We start from the raw sequence: 18,111 nt of genomic DNA on the forward strand, positions 1-18,111 counted from the left end.
ATTTATTTAATTAATAGAAGAATTAAGCTAAAGTAATTAAATAAATAAAATATTTATTTAATTAGACATGACAATTTTAGGTGTCTACAATGGCAACTCCCAACTGGTCATTCGATAAGCAAAAGATGAATATCAGACCAAGGATGACAAAATCATGCCGTACAAGCAAATGGTAGACAGTCTAAAGGCATCATTTACTACCATCACCTTTGAGCAAATACCAAGAGATCATAATCGAGCTGCTGCCACTATGACTACTATTGCATCTCTCCTAGATCTTCCAAAAAATTCAACACGCTATGAGTTCTTGGTCGAACAGCTCTGGATTCCCGCTTACGATATCCCTGAATCCGAGATGATATGTTGCCTTGTCGGTTCTAAATCCCCATGGTACGGTGAGTTCTACACCTACCTTCGTGATCACACCCTTCCTCCTAACCAATTGAATAACCAACATAAAACCTTCATTCGCCAAACTGCTTGATATACCATTATTGCTGAAACCCTATACTGACGTAGTCTTGATGGTACTCTCCTTCGATGTTTGGAACAGGATGAGATAACAAAGGCCTTGGAAGAGGTACATGAAGGAATTTGTGGGACTCATGCATGTGGCCCATCACTAGCCAAGAAGATCATACGAGCTGGATACTATTGGCCATCCATGGAAAAAGACTCATACTACTTTATTAGAAAGTGCAAGAAATGCCAAGTTCATGGTGACCTAATACATGCACCAGCACAAGAATTGCAACCAATCACAACACCATGGCCCTTTTGTCATTGGGGACTTGACCTTGTGGGTAAAATCCATCCCTCTTCATCTAATGGCCACAAATTCATTATTACTACCACTGAATACTTCACAAAGTGGATCGAAGTTGTTCCACTTACCCAAGTCACCGACAAGCAGATCACCTCATTCATCCTCAATTACATCATCTGCCGGTATGGTGTACCCATGTCCATCATCATAGATAACGGTCTTCCTTTCAAAAATCAGGATGTCTGTGAACTCTGTGAGAAGTTTCACATCCAACACCACTTTTCCACTCCTTATTACCCACAAGGCAATGGTCAAGCTAAAGCATCAAACAAGAACATATTGACAATCCTAAAGAAGATAGTCAATGATGCTGGTCGTGATTGACACGTTCAATTGAATCCAGCACTATGGGCGTATCGAACTAGCATTCGAACCCCTACAGGTGCAACTCCCTACTCACTAGTCTAGGGCGTAGAAGCTATCTTACCTATCGAGGTTGAGATACCATCTCTACGGGTTTCCTTGCATAATCTCATCAATGATGAAGCATACAGAGTATCCCATCTCCAAGACTTAGAGCTACTTGATGAGAAACAACAAGCTGCATACAATCACCTCAAGGCCTATCAACAGCGTATGAGCAGAAGCTATAATCATCGAGTTTGACCTCGTACATTTGAGGTAGGTGATCTTGTTCTTCGAGAGAATCCTCGTAACCAACCAGACCGATAACATCAGGGGAAGTTTGAATCAAACTAGCTGGGTCCATATGTTATCACTGATGTATTTGGGTCCAGGGCATATCAGTTGGCTACTTCTGAAGGAGAACCGATAGCAGATCCGATCAACAACATGCACCTCAAACAGTTTTATACATAAGCTGCACAGAGCATCAGGCTCCCATACATACCGACAAAAACATCAAAAAACATTCAGATAAATGTCTTGAAGAAAATACAAAAATAAATAAAAATCAAAATACTAAAGAGAAAAATCATGCCTCCAAATGGTGAACAAACCACTCTGGTGGCACCTTGGGTAAGTGTGATGGTGAAAACCTGGAAAACAGGTGCCACTCGTAAAGGCTATGGCTCCATTGTCATTCAGACTTGTTGCGATCACATTCACTAATCCATCCATCCAAACCACGGCTCGTTATTGATCTGTAATTAAGGATAGTACTTCATGCATCTTGCATCCCGCTTTTTCAGAGTCATGCCTAAAACTGGGGGCAATACCCTTAACCTATTTGATGGAAGTGGATTCTGCATTACTTGTGATTTACTGATTCTTCATTTAAAACTATCTCACAAAATCCAAAAACATTCAAAACTATCTCACAAAATCCAAAAACATTCAAAACTATCTCTCCAAATACCCAAAACATTGGAAAACTATCTCATAAAATACCAAAAATATTGGAAAACAATCATCAAAATCCAAAAACATTGGAAAACTATCTCACAAAATCCAAAAACATTTCAAAAACATCAAACAAACAAAAACATGGCAATGCTTTGTATATACGAATTTTTCAAAGCAGATACCACACAAACATGGTGAAATAATCAAACGACGACCACTTATCCAATCACCCAAACAATCAACATCAAACATGCAAACTGTCTAAACAAGGATGCATCCTTCCTTACCAAAACAAAGACAAGATGACATTTTCTTTGACAAGAAAATTTTGTTTAAGCTATCAAGTACTTGGTTGATTTGTAGGTTATTCATTTGTTTATATATATCAGGTTCCTACAACATTGTTAGTGTATCTTCTGCAAATTATTCCAATGAAGTACTAGGGCATGTACTAATGGTGTCTATGTGGGAAGTTCACTAAGCTACGTGATCATAGGTAAATTACAGTCATAGATCACTACGGCTTGCTGGCTACAACGTATACCTCGACCATATGAGAATGAACCATTATCGAGGATCCATATTCTTTATTCTTTATATATGTTGTTTGCTTACATGTACAGTACTCCATCTTTGGTTCCTACTGCCTCATCCAAGCTCGACAATGGTTTTATCTCTTACTATGGTATGAACTTGTCTCAAGATATGATCGGCAAAAGATCAAGGAGGACGTTCCAAGTCATGCATGAAAGGAGATAATCCTTGTTTGTTCTACAAGCAATACTCAGGTCAACTTGATCCATTATATCAAGTTGCTTGTATTAACTTGTTATATCAAAATCCATGAAAGGAATACTCAGGGCATCTTGAATCATTATGTCAAGTTGCTTGTATTTTTCTTACAACATTTTAAAACTCAATGATGAAAATAAAGCACTATGGATTGTCATTCCATCTCATATGTATAGTGTTGGTATTTTGGTATGGTTTTGTCATTGAATTCAACACCTACTAAAACACTAGCACTTTGGAGATCCAGTAGCATTCACCGGCAAGCAAGTAACTATTGCACAATTATTGGTATATGGTTCACCGACAGGATATAATGATCACCGACACTTGGAATGATATGGAAGACACCTAGTAATATCCAAGACATCGTGTGGACACTTTATTTTGAAGAATTAATCATTGGTATATTCATATTTGCATATTTGCTTTTACTGGCAAATAGGTCCAGGGTTACCTAGGGTTACACCGACATGTTTATCTTTTCCAGATCAGCATGGCACACTATGGAGATGATTAATTATTGTTATAAATGCATTAAGCCAACATGTTTAATTGGTTATTGCATCAGATATTATATTGTTTGTAAAATGTTTTTATTGTAATATCTTGTAGAGCCAACCTACTAAAATTGGTCTTAGGTTATGGTATAAATATAAGAAATATTTGTAAGATCGAATGTGGAATGCGAAAAAGAATTGAGTGAAGGTATATGCGAGATTAAGCAGAGCTATACACGAAGACATCATTTGAAGATGAAGCTAGGTTTTTGTGGAAGCATATCAACATTACACCGGTACTGAATCCAGCATATGAAGATGCTATTTTGTGCAGTACATTCTTATTGGATTTAACCATCCAACTGTAGTCAGCGTGACTCTCATTTTGTGATTGAGTAGTGAGCTCTAGGCTGTTGGCCTTTCTGCATGTGTAGACCCCATTTATGTACACTTACTATCTATAGTAGTATCATCTGATTGTGAGTAAGGTTTCCCACCGTGGTTTTTCCCCTTACAGGGTTTCCATGTACAAATATTGGTGTTATGTGTTGTGGATGACTTTATGTTTATATTTCATGCATTAACCTTTACCGGTATAGCAATTAATTGTTAACACTGTCTACCGGCATACTTAACTAGTTTACCGATATTAAGCATTAACTTGGGTAAGTTGTTTTTGGTTTGAATTTATTTGACAACTGATTCACCCCCCCCCCCCCCCACCCCCCCCTCTCTCAGTTATCTCCGAGACTTAACAATTGGTATCAGAGCTTAGTCCTCTTTTTGCAAAAGTTTAACAACTTGAGGAGACCCAATGTCTACTAATTATTTTAGGAAGGACACTCCAACTTGATGGAACCAACTATGGGATATGGAAGATCAGGATGGAGACACATTTGAATTGCATTGGTAAAGACATCTGGGAAGTTACAAAGAATGGTTATATTGCTGCTGTAGCTGGTCAGCCCAGTCCAACTACCTTAGCTAAAGATGAGGAGAATGATTGCAAAGCAAGAGAAGCACTTTTGAGCGCTTTATCAGATCAACAAATCATGGGATTATTAGATAGGTCTACTACTAAAGCTATATGGGATCATTTGGAAACACTGAATGAAGGGGATTCCATAGTCAAAATTGCAAAACTTGAGAGCTTTCGAGTCAAGTATGAACATCTGAAAATGGAAGAAGATGAAAGGATTTTTGCTTTTATGGAAAGAGTAAATGAAATTGTTTTGGGTATTAAATGTTGTGGAGGAACCTTAAGTGAGGATGAAATTGTTTCAAAAATTTTAAGAGGATTTCCACCGGCATATAAAATGAAGGTTACTGCTATAAATGAGTTGAGAACAATGCCTAATACATCAGTAACTAGGGATACATTGATTGGAAAACTTTCAGGTTTTGAAATTGAGGAATTTGGTCCTGTTGCTACTATAAAGATAGATTTGGCCTTTAAAGTATCAACATCATCTACTCCATCATTTGATAAATCAGATTGGAAAGCCTTTTATGCAAGAGAACTTGAAGAAACTAGGAAGGAGAATGAAGAACTTGAAGAACTTGAAGCACTATTTGCAAGGAAAATGCCTAAAGGTCCAATTGGAAGTAAGTATGAAGGTAAAACACTCTTTAAATGTTTTAACTGCAATAAGATTGGTCATATGGCTTCGAGATGCCCTGATAGACATGCTAGACTAAGAGAAGAAGCTAGAAGAACATACAAGCCTAATCCTGAATATCAGAGATACATATTTAAGAAGAACAAAGACAAATCTTGTTACATTGCTGATGAAGGTGTGACTGATGATTCTGATGAGGATCCAACAGACAGTGGATGGGTTTTTGTTGCTATAATAGAAGATCAACTGACACCTACTGCTCAACCGGTAGAACAAGCCCTAGCAGCTAAAGTTGAAGTAAAGGATGAATGGATCACTGACTCAGGATGCTCACATCATATGATAGGTGTTTATGGTGAAAATGGATAACAATAACAACAATACTGAAAGGCTAAATGAATTCAACCACCAAACCCTAGCCTAACAACAACAAAGATCCACCATAACATATGAAGATTACCTAAGACAATGCAAATCAAATGAAATCACAAAGATTATACCATCACATGTCCAATAGGGTTTTGATCTCCATTCTTCCTATCTCCATTGATCTTGCTTGATATATTTGCTCTCAGATTTTATATGCACAAGAGCTCAACAAAGAACGGAATGTGGTTGCAAGTAGGATCGTAGTATAGCCAAGTCCTTAAGATCAGTTATGAGGGTTTGATAATGAAGAAAGCATCTCCTTAAATAGAAGACACTATAAGAAATGGAGGGATAGGATTGAGAGGTGTAAAAAAGGAGGTCGGCTAGGATTAGAGGGTAGGTAGAAGAAATAATAAAATAATGGAATGGGTAGGTAGTGTATGAATTAAGAGATGAATGACATGTGTCATGGGTGGAAAAGGTTAATGAATTAATTAAATAAATAAATATTTATTTAATTAATAGAAGAAATAGGATAATTAAATAAATAAGATATTTATTTAATTTTAGGAAAAGGATAATTTAAATAAATAAATGTATTTATTTAAATGAGAAATAAGGCTAGAAGGGGATAAATGAATTAATTAAATAAATAAAGATTTATTTAATTAATAGAAGAATTAGGCTTAGATAATTAAATAAATAAAATATTTATTTAATTAGATTGGACAATTTTGGGTGCCTACAATAGGAGACAAAGGTAAATTCTTGAACTTTCAAGAATACAATGGAGGTTTAGTAAGATTTGGAGATAACAAAGCCTGTTCAATCAAAGGTAAGGGTACAATATCTCTTGATGGTAAGAATAACACTGACAATGTCTACTATGTTGAAGGATTAAAGCATAATCTTTTAAGTGTTGGTCAATTGGTTGAGAAAGGATTTCAGTTACAATTTAAAAATGGAAAATGCAAAATCATGAACAAAACTGGTTTAGAAATTGCAACCGGTAATCAGACTAGAGGTAATATCTTTCATTTGAATAAAAATGAAAAGACAAGCGTGATTGCACATATAGATGAAAGTTGGTTATGGCATAAGAGACTCTGTCATGTAAACTTTGATTCCATGGTAAAGATCAATACTTCTAAGGCAGTTAGAGATCTACCTAAAATTGTGAAACCTCATAATACAATTTGTAAGGAATGTCAATTTGGAAAACAAGTTAGAGCTAGTTTCAAAAGTATTCTAGAAAAATCCAATAATGCTCTTGATTTGATTCACATTGATTTATGTGGTCCAGTTAGAACTAAAAGCTTACAAGGTGATAGATATTTCATGCTAATTATTGATGATTATTCTAGAATGTGTTGGGTTACTTTTCTCAGAGAAAAATCAGAAGCACTTGGAAAGTTCAAATTGTTCAAAGCAATGGTTGAAAATGAAACTGGTAAGAAAATCAAATGTTTAAGATCATATCAAGGAGGAGAATTCACATCTAAGGACTTTAATACATTCTGTGAAGTGAATGGAATCAAAAGACAGCTATCAACACCTCAGACACCATAGCAAAATGAAGTTGTTGAAAGCAAAAACAAAACTATCTTGGATGCAGCAAGAAGTATGTCATCTGAAGCAAATTTACCATGTGTATTGGAGAGAAGAAGTTAGCACAACGATCTATACATTCAACAAAGTTCACATCAAAGGTGAAACCGGTAAGACCCCTCATGAACTATGGTTTGGTAATACTCCTACTCTTAAGTATTTCAGAATTTTTGGAAGTAAATGTTATATTAGAAGAGATGAGTACATTGGCAAATTTGATCCTAGAAGTGATGAAGGAATATTTCTTGGTTATTCATCTAAGAGCAAGGCATATAGATATTTTAACAAGAGATTGCAGAAAATTGTTGAGAGTACAAATGTAAAAATTGATGAACAATTCAGAGGAACTTCAAGGCATATAGACTCTGAACCAACAACAGAAATTGTGACAAATGAACGTACTCTAAATCCACCGGTAAAAAATGAAGATCCAGTTACCCTGGTACCATCTGAGGATTCCACAGTAATTGAAGAACAACATCAAACTAAGACACCTAGGTATGTAAGATTGAATCATTCTGAAGATCAGATAATTGGAAACAAATTTAAAGGAGTTATGACAAGAGCAAGATTGGCAAATGAAGAGGTATGTCTTATTTCTCAAATTGAACCATCATCTGTTAATGAGGCATGTGAAGATAAATTTTGGATTAAAGCTATGGAAGAAGAATCAGAACAATTTGAGAAAAATAATACTTGGACATTAGTTCCCCGACCTAAAGATAAAAATGTAATTGGAACCAAATGGGTATTCAGAAATAAACTTAATGAAGATGGTAAGTTTGTCAGAAATAAAGCAAGACTAGTGCGTAAGGGATATTCTCAGAAATAAGGAGTTGATTACAATGAAACATTTGCACTGGTAGCTAGAATTGAGGCAGTCAGATTATTCTTGGCTTTTGCAGCTCACAAGAACTACAAAGTTTATCAAATGGAATTTAAAATGTGCATTCTTGAATGGAGATCTTGAAGAGGAAGTCTATATTGAACAACCTGATGGATTTTCTTTGACAAATGACAATGATATGGTTTGCAGGTTAAGAAAAGCTATGTATGGATTGAAACAAGCCCCAAGAGCTTGGTATGCAAGATTGGATAAGTATCTTTTAAAGATTGGTTTTACTAAAGGAAATGCAGACAACAATTTATATTACAAAATAACTAATGATGATATCTTGATTATGGAAGTATTTGTTGATGATATAATCTTTGGAGGAGAAGATGGATTATGTAAATAATTTTCTATTTAAATGCAGCAAGAATTTGAAATGTCTATGATTGGAGAAATAAAAATCTTTTTAGGATTGCAGATTTCACAGACTGACAAAGGTATATTTTTGAGTCAATCCAAGTACTTGAAAGAGTTACTAAAGAAATTTGGGATGGAGAACTCTAAACCGGTAAGCACACCTATGACTACAAATGACAAATTATCTCAAAGGGATGAATCTACACCTATTAATCCAACTAGATACAAATCTATGATAGGAGGTTTATTGTATTTGACACAAACTAGACCTGATATTATGAATGCAGTATGTATTGTTTCTAGATTTCAAAGTAATCCTAGAGAAAATCATGAATCAACAGGAAAAAAGGATTTTCTGGTACTTACAAGGCACTGCAAATCTTGGATTATGGTATCCTACAGATGAAAATTTTGATCTATGTGCATACATAGATGCAAATTGGGCAGGAGATGTGGATGATAGAAAAAGCACCACCGACGGAGCATTCTTTCTTGGAAAGAGATTAGTTTCTTGGTTGAGTAAGAAATAGAGTTGTACATCTTTATCAACAACAGAATCAAAATATGTTGCAACAACAACTAACTGTACACAGGTACTATGGCTTAAGCAAATGTTGAAAGACATAAAGGTAAAATGCAAGGAACCTATTACTATATACTGTGATAACACTGTAGCAATTGATATATCTAAGAATCCGGTATTATATTCAAAAACAAAACATGTTTCTATCAAACTGAATTTTCTAAGGGAAAAAGTTGAAGAAAAAGAAATAAAACTGGTTTATGTGAATACTAAAGAACAACTTGCAGATATTTTCACAAAACCTTTGTCTAAGGAGACTTTTGAATATCTCAGAGATCAGCTTGGAGTCATACCACCACTGGTAGAGACTTAGACAGTTGATGATAGTCATCAATCGACATAATTTACAGAGAAATCTTTTACTCCGATCTTTGATAAGGAAGCTACTTCTCAGGGGGAGTAGTTGGTATATTGAATTGATTGGTATTTTGTATATGAACTTGGTTTTATTATTATAACTTTGGAATTTGATGTCAAAGGGGGAGAGATATCTATGGAAAAACACATTATCCTTTTAAGGAGAGATTGGTATTGAAAAAATTTGGATAACACATGTTGCTCCCAGGGGGAGAGATTGTTGGTTGTTGGTATTTGGCATTTTTGTTTTGGCACTTTGATGGTTTTTCCATCTTGTGTTGCCATCAATGCCAAAGGGGGAGATTGTTGGTATTTTGGTATGGTTTTGTCATTAATGTTAACACCTACTAAAACACTAGCACTTTGGAGATCCAACAACATTCACCGACAAGCAAGTAACTATTGCACAGTTACTGGTATATGGTTCACTGATAGGATATAATGATCACCGGCACTTGGAATGATATGGAAGACACCTGGTAATATCAAAGACATTGTGTGGACACTTTGTTTTGAAGAATTAATCATTGGCATATTCATATTTGCATATTTGCTTTTACTGGCAAATAGGTCCAGGGTTACCTAGGGTTACACTGCCAGGTTTATCTTTTCCAAATCAGCATGGCACGCTATGGAGATGATTAATTATTGTTGTAAATGCATTAAGCCGACATGTTTAATTGGTTATTGCATCGGATATTATATTGTTTGTAAAATATTTTTATTGTAATATCTTGTAGAGCCAACCTACTAAAATTGGTCTTAGGTTATGGTATAAATATAAGATCTTATTTGTAAGATTGAATGTGGAATGCGAAAAAGAATTGAGTGAAGGTATATGCAAGATTAAGCAGAGCTATACATGAATACATCATTTGAAGGTGAAGCTAGGTTTTTGTGGAAGCATATCAACATTACACCGGTACTGAATCCAGCATATGAAGATGCTATTTTGTGCAGTACATTCTTATTGGATTTAACCATCCAACTGTAGTCAGTGTGACTCCCATTTTGTGATTGAGTAGTGAGCTCTAGGCTGTTGGCCTTTCTGCATGTGTAGACCCCATTTATGTACACTTACTATCTGTAGTAGTATCATCTGATTGTGGGTAAGGTTTCCCACCGTGGTTTTTCCCCTTACAGGGTTTCCACGTACAAATATTGGTGTTATGTGTTGTGGATGACTTTATGTTTATATTTCATGCATTAATCTTTACCGGTATAGCAATTAACTGTTAACACTGTCTACCAACATACTTAACTGGTTTACCAGTATTAAGCATTAAGTTGGTTAAGTTGTTTTTGGTTTGAATTTATTTGACAACTGATTCAGCCCCCCCCCCCTCTTAGTTGTCTCCAGGACCTAACATATATATTGCATTCCGTTGCATTCCATCCATACATTCATAAATAGCTGCATATCATTCATACATAGTAATGACAATAGATACTCTATTTTCCTCTTCTTCCATAGGAATGCATCATAGGGCCTCCATTTCTTCTATCTAACATCGAACCACCCCTCACCCTCCCCATCTTGATAATCAACATCACATACCCTATATCATCTCCCATCAAACCAATCAAGCCAATTACTCTATCTACACAGACACATTGACTCACGCACAACTAAACTATCAACAGATATTCTGATCAAGTATCTTCGGGTCTCAATAAGTAATTGATCATGGTAATCCTAAACTACATCAGGCATTTATCATAATGACCTAGTCTCAACGGGGCTACTATGATTCACCACAACCATCCATCACACACACTATCAATTGATCAACCAATCAAACACAATCACAACAGACAATTACATCAATTGTCTAAGTCTCAACGAGTATTTTGCTTCAAATACCTTGACTTCAATGGGAAATTACATCAATTGTCTAAGTCACCATCAGGTCACATTGATTCACTTACTCAGACTTTATCCTGTCCAAGCGAACAACTGACATCAACTGTCATGCTTTGACTCGACCGAGGTAATTAAACCGATTGCACCAGATTGTCCAACCAATTTTGATCAATTGTACAGTATCAATCAAAAGCACAACACCACATTTGCACTGAATCTCCTACATAACCTACAGCTACTCACTGGCTTGCCATTTCTTCGTATTCACTTTGTTTTCTTCCATACTTTCACCATTATTGCTAATTTCTTCTATTCTACCTCCCCTCCACTTTTCATTCTTTTTCGAGAGATCGCCCAATTTTTTGAAATTTTTCGGCCCATCTTTTGAGGGGGCATACCACCCACTAAATTAACATTTATGGGGCATATTTCTTCACACCTATTTTTCTTTCTTTGAAATGACGCAATAAAACCGCACCGTCTCAAAGAGGGGCAAATGTAGTCACATAAATCTATCCACTTAATTAAATGAATATTTAGTATTTATTTGATTATTTAACCATCAATCAATAATTAATTAAATTAATATTTAATTAATTCATCTTAACCCTCTTCTCCTATTAATTAAATAAATTATTTAATTTATTTGATTTAATTCACTTAACCAAATTCAGACCATTAATTAAATAAATAAATCATATTTGTTTAATTAAATCTTCTCTCACATTTAAATAAATTAATATTTATTTAAAACCCCCAAAATCTCATCTCTCACATCTAAATAAATTAACATTTATTTAAGTCACTTTTATCCTCCACCCACTTGCATTTTCCTACAAATGCAAGTTGCACAACTATTTTAAATAAATTATTTATTTAAAATCCTATTTATCCTCACCCACTTGAAACCTTTAATGGTTTCCCTTAAAGTCTTGAAACTTAATGGCTAAGACTTTAATGGTTTCCCTTAAAGTCTTCAAACTTAATGGCTTCCCTTAAAGTCTTCTTAAGACTTTAATGGTTTCCCTTAAAGTCTTCAAACTTAATGGCTTCCTTCTAGAGTCTTCTAGAGTCTTCTTAAGCCTTTAAAAGTTTCCCTTAAAGTCTTCAAGCATTTAATGCTTTATCTTCCTTTTTCTCATTTAAATAAATTAATATTTATTTGAAATGCAAATTACACCATTTAATTAAAATGAATGATTTTATTTTAATTGAAAATCCCAAAATTCCTCCCACTTGCATTCTCCTACAAAATCCGCTTGCATGCCTAAATCCCTTCTAGATTCTTCTAACTCCTTCTAAAATTAGCCTAATCCATCCCCTAAATATTGTCACATTCCTAAGCAACTTGGAGTCACTTCTCAAAACCCTTAAAGTCTTTGAAAAACATTTAAGGCTTTAAGTCTTCAAATGGTTAACCTCTAAAGTCTTCCAAACCATTAAAGGCTCTTACATAACCATTTATGGTTAACTCACCTTTTACCTTTGGTTAGAGACTTTCCTCTAACTAAACCATCCTTTTGACTCATGGGTCTCTTCAAAGCATTTATTTCTTTGACTAAGGTAACCATTTAACCCTTGCATATTCATTTATCGCTTGGATAAAAAGAATATCCATTAACGTAACCCTAACCCAACCCCCTAGGGTAACCATCGTGTCCCCTCAAGCATTTAATGCTCCTTATCTCTCCTCTCAAGCCTCCTCATGGTGACACTTGTCAACATGGGGATTGGGTTGAAAGTCTCACATGGATTGAATATCTTTCAATCCTAACCCTTGTTAATATTTCTCAATCTTAACCCTTCATTTCCCCATTTCTTCTATAAATAGAACCCTTCTCCTCAAGCAAAGAAGGAAGAATTAGAGTATTGTTGTTATACTGGTATTAGCATAGAGCTTTTTCATAGCATCACTATCTACACTTGCATAGCATTTGTTTATCATTTTCAACCATCTTGAATCTCCATATGGCATCCATGGCTAGTGCTAAAAGTTGAGAGCTACACTCATGTGGAACTTGGAGAGGGGAGAAACAAGGGAGAAGCATCAAAAGGCATCATGGAAGCATCTTAGGGAGGCTCTTCTCCTTTCTTTTTTTTTGTTAAACTTCTTTCATGCTTTTTTGAAATCTCTTTTGATATGTTTGTAATGGTTTTTAGTTGTTTGTTTTGGTTTTATGGTTGAAACTAACTTATTAACATTGAACTTTGTTGTTGCTTTGTCCCCATTTCCATGACATCAGAAGGGTATTGGGGTTCTACCGATTGAAGGGTCTTCATTGCTTTTCAATTTTTTGTGTCACACATACCCTTCCAAACAAATCTCCCTCATAGTCAATAATCCTGCCAGCGTTTTCCAAAAGCATTTCAAAGATCTTACAATTTTATGTCTACATATGCATGAATATATATCCATGATTTTAAACACTTGTATATGTCCATGATTTTCCTATTTTGTTCAAACTACAATTATATGTCCAACATTCTTCTATCCTTTTATGATGTCCCTCCATTCATATGCCTTGCTTAAAATAAGATTGCAAACCATTATAAAACAACTTACAATTTCATGTTTGCATATATGTATGCATAAATATATGTCCATACTTTTAAGATTGTCTATGTAGCCATGATTTTTGTATTCTGTTCACACTACAATTCTCTGCATAGTTTCTTGCCTCATCTTCAATGTTTACACATCAGAATTGAAGTTCAGGTCGCCTTGACTCCAATTTCCCATAATAAATGATTCAACATGTACACGTATCTATTTATGTATATATATATATATGTATGTAGGTATATATGCATATGTGTATATGTGAATAGATATATGACCTCCTTTGTATATCTATTTGTGTTTTCACATATGTAGCTGTATACTATTTTGAATTGCATATATGTGTATATACGTGTATATATATATATATAGATATAGATATATACACGTATATACACATATATATACGTTTCTACTTTTATATAAACAACCAAATTAAAATATACCCTCACACACACGCACTTGGCCGATGTGCGCCCCTTCTATAGATGCGATGTATATACTATAGTCTCCTTCATCTTCAATCGACGAAGGAGGGTGGAGAACCATTGGAAGGGAATTGGGGTTCTACCGATTGAAGACTCTTCACTGTATTTCATGCATATAATCCAAATCCAGATAGCCAACCAATCTTGCCACAAAGAACAATCCATCTTCTCCTCCATGTGGCAACTTTGATAGTTTCATCTTGCTTTTCACAATCATAGCATTCATGGAAATCTTCTAAAAGCACCTCATCATTCATGGCTTGCTGAAACCCTGCCACTTCGCTCCAAAATACACTCTGCTCCAGAAAACCATCACAAAATATAATGTCATTCTACTTGTATTCCATTTTAAACATGATATCAACGCAAGCAGGGAGGGTTCTAAACACGGATGTCAAGGCTATTAAATCACATTAGTTGTTCTTTGCCTCCACCGTATGCCACCACACACTATTTCGTTGTTGTGTCTATATATATATATATATAGAGGTAGGTAGGTAGGTATATATGCATGTGTGTATATGCATATAGATATATATGCTCCTCTATCTATGTATTTGCATATTCACATATGTAACTATATACTATTTTGAACTACATATATATGTATGTCCATATGTCTCTGCCTCTATATGAACAACCACATTTATGTTCCTTCCAAACAAATCTCTCGCACGGTCAATAACCCTGCCTGTGTTATCCAAAAGCATTTCAAAGATCTTACAATTTTATCTCTACATATGCATAAATATATGTCAATGATTTTAAACACATGTATATGCCCATGATTTTCCTATTTTGTTCAAACTACAATTCTATGTCCAACATTGATCTATCCTTTTATGATGTCCCTCCATTCATATGCCTTGCTTAAAATAAGATTGAAAACCATTGCAAACAACTTACAATTTCATGTCTGTGTATATGTATGCATAAATATATGTCCATACTTTAAAGCATGTCTATATAGCCATGATTTTTGTGTTTTGTTCACACTACAATTATATGCACAGTTTCTTGCCTCCTCTTCAATGTTTACACATCAAAATTGAAGTTCAGGTCACCCTCACTCTAATTTCCCCAGATATACATATATATATGTACATATGTATACATACATATACATATGTATACATATATATATATATATATATATATATACACATATACATATATATGTGTGTGTGTGTAGGTATATATGCGTATGTGTATATGCAAATAGATATACGACCTCATGTGTATATGTATTTGCATTTGCACATTTCTCACTGTATACTATTTTGAACTGCATATATATGTATATACATATATATCTATGTCTATATGTTTCTACATTTATATAAACAACCACATTAATATATACCCTTGCACAAACACACTTGATCGAGGTGTGCCCCTTATCAAAAAGCCATGCATTCATTTATGTAAATAGCCACATTCATATATACCCTTGCACAAACGCACTTGACTGAGGTGCGCCCCTTCTCAATAGTCCATGCATACAATAGAATTCCCTTCATCTTCAATCGACGGAGGAGGGTGGAGAACCATTGGAAGAGAATTGGGGTTCTACCGATTGAATACTCTTCATTGCATTCCAAATTATTGCATCACAAATACCCTTCCAACGAAATGTGCCACACAATTAATAGCCTTCCGTCCATTTCTTTTCCCTTTACTGATTGTCATTCTAACACACCAACATTCTTCAATATCTCTCAAATCTCCAAAGAGCCTACTACGCAACAATCTGATTTGAAAAAAGCTAGAAAGAAAGAACAAAATAGGCTTTACTATGCAAAACATATAGAAGAGATTTCTATAAAGCAGTGATACAAACGCCTTAATCAAAAGATGGCTTCCAATAGTCTGCAACCATTACAAAATCTGGTTGCAACCCAGTCTACAGGTGTTTCCATACCTCAAATGTTGTGCACCTCGTCTGCAACCCATCCTTTAAATGTGCTCCAACCACATACAACTATGTTGCCCCAGTCAATTGCACAATACGAGCAATCCTACAAGCATCCTTTGCCAATTGATCAACAAACAAATACAACTTCCATTAGTACAACACCACCAATATCAGACCATTTTAGATCTATTGAATTTACACATGCATTGGCTTCTTTCTGAACAAGAATAGATAGCTTGTCGCACTTGTACATATATGCAATTTGCAAAGAAAAGTATGTTGGTATGCATGTCAGATTGACTCAACCTGAGGTCATTTGCTCAAGATGCTATAACGAAAAGGGTGTTCACCACTTCTCTATTGCAAACAATATGGATCCTAGCGAACAACCCATGGTTTTAAAATGATTTTCACAAGTGGAAGAAATGCTTATAGCAAGGATTGCTCTTGTTTTGCAAGTTAGCCATGCCAGGGGTGGTCAATACAAATATATAAGGAACACCATTAATTTCCCACAAGACATTTCAGAAATAGCAACTACTTTGCCACACAACTTCCAACATTTGGAGATTGTTATTGTTCGAAAAACAAATCTCGAAGGCAAAAAATATGACTATTATGTAAACAGGTTCCATGTTATGGATGCATTGAATTACAAAATTCAACTTGACCAATACTACAATGATGTTATCATTGACTTTGGAACTGCTAGTTTATTGCCAGAAACATCTACTGATATATCTGATTTGTTACATACCCTTCCAGATTACATTGATCTGCAGCCTGCTTCAGCAACTCAAGAGGCACTTTGTAATGATGATGGAGTTGAATTAGAGACCACATCATCATTTATTCCAAAGTTGCCATGTTCAACCCGTGAACTAGATACGATTAAAAAAATATTTCACCTAGATAAGGATGATCAAAATGTTACAGCTTGGCCTGTAATAAGCTGCTCACCCATTAATGAATACAACACTGAAGGGTTATTCACTATGTCTTTCCCAACATTGTTCCCAAACGGATCTGCACTACCACTCCAACCAAGAACAAAATATGTTCATTTGCATGAATATGCTTTGCACTTAATAAGATATCATGACCAAATATTTGGAGAATATGTTAGATTTAGATATTATCTTTATAATCTAATAATGAGACAAAGTTCCAAACAATCAGCTTCTGTTTTCATAAGGACCAATTTAGAAGACTCCTTCCCAGCTACGTTGCAAGCTTTGTGTGAACGGTTGCAAGCTACACCTTCTGATCAATTGCCAAGCCAATTATTGTGTTTCATAGCTTCATTGCGAGGCACTAGAGCTTATTGGAATAGATCACGTAAAGACCTCACTATAATGGTACGCCAATTAGGAGCGCCTATGTTGTTCTTCACATTAAGTGCAACTGATAAAAAATGGCTAGAACTGCATAAATTTTTTTCAGTGAACTCCTCTGCAGATTTGTAGTCCACAGAAACAATTTATAGAAAACATTGCCCACAATCCACATGTTATAACATTGTTCTTGCATTTCAGATTCACAATATTCCTTGAGGAGATTATATACAAAGTTTTGAAATCAAAAGACCATTGGTACAGGTATGAATGGCAACATTGTAGCTCTACATATATACATGGCTTTTTGTGGTTACCTGATGCGCCTGATATGGACAATATAGACTGGTCTAACTATGATGAGGTGCAATAAGATAAGTCATTTTTTGATAGGTATGTAACAACGTGGAATCCTCGTAGCCAACTTCACTAAAACAATAGACTCCATACTAGTTCACTGTTTGATCCATGCATGGCTGACACAAACCAAATTCTATATGATGACCCTTTCTTTGATTATGAAGAGTTGGTCAATGTTGTGCATCGACATACAAAATGTTCTACGCATACTTGCTTAAAAAAAAGGGTCTCACACTCCATTGTCGATATAGAGCTCCTTGGCCTAAGCAGGATTTTTCAACGCTGGTTATTGATATTGCCCGTAAGCCATGTTATCAACCGGCAAGAAATGACAGTCGTTTAAATATTCACAACCCAATTATGCTAGCAATATGGCGTGCAAATG

General features: G+C 35.1%; 1 protein-coding gene across 1 annotated transcript; it reads left to right on the forward strand.

The window, feature by feature from the left end:
* The first annotated feature begins 16,457 nt into the window (after positions 1–16,457).
* Positions 16,458–17,498, forward strand: LOC131856362 (uncharacterized). Its single transcript, XM_059208124.1, has one exon. It carries the CDS (start codon positions 16,458–16,460, stop codon positions 17,496–17,498), a length of 1,041 nt encoding a protein of 346 aa, XP_059064107.1.
* Positions 17,499–18,111: the final 613 nt, after the last annotated feature.

The sequence above is a fragment of the Cryptomeria japonica genome, chromosome 7 (assembly GCF_030272615.1).
Source record: "Cryptomeria japonica chromosome 7, Sugi_1.0, whole genome shotgun sequence".
NCBI classification, from domain to species: domain Eukaryota; kingdom Viridiplantae; phylum Streptophyta; class Pinopsida; order Cupressales; family Cupressaceae; genus Cryptomeria; species Cryptomeria japonica.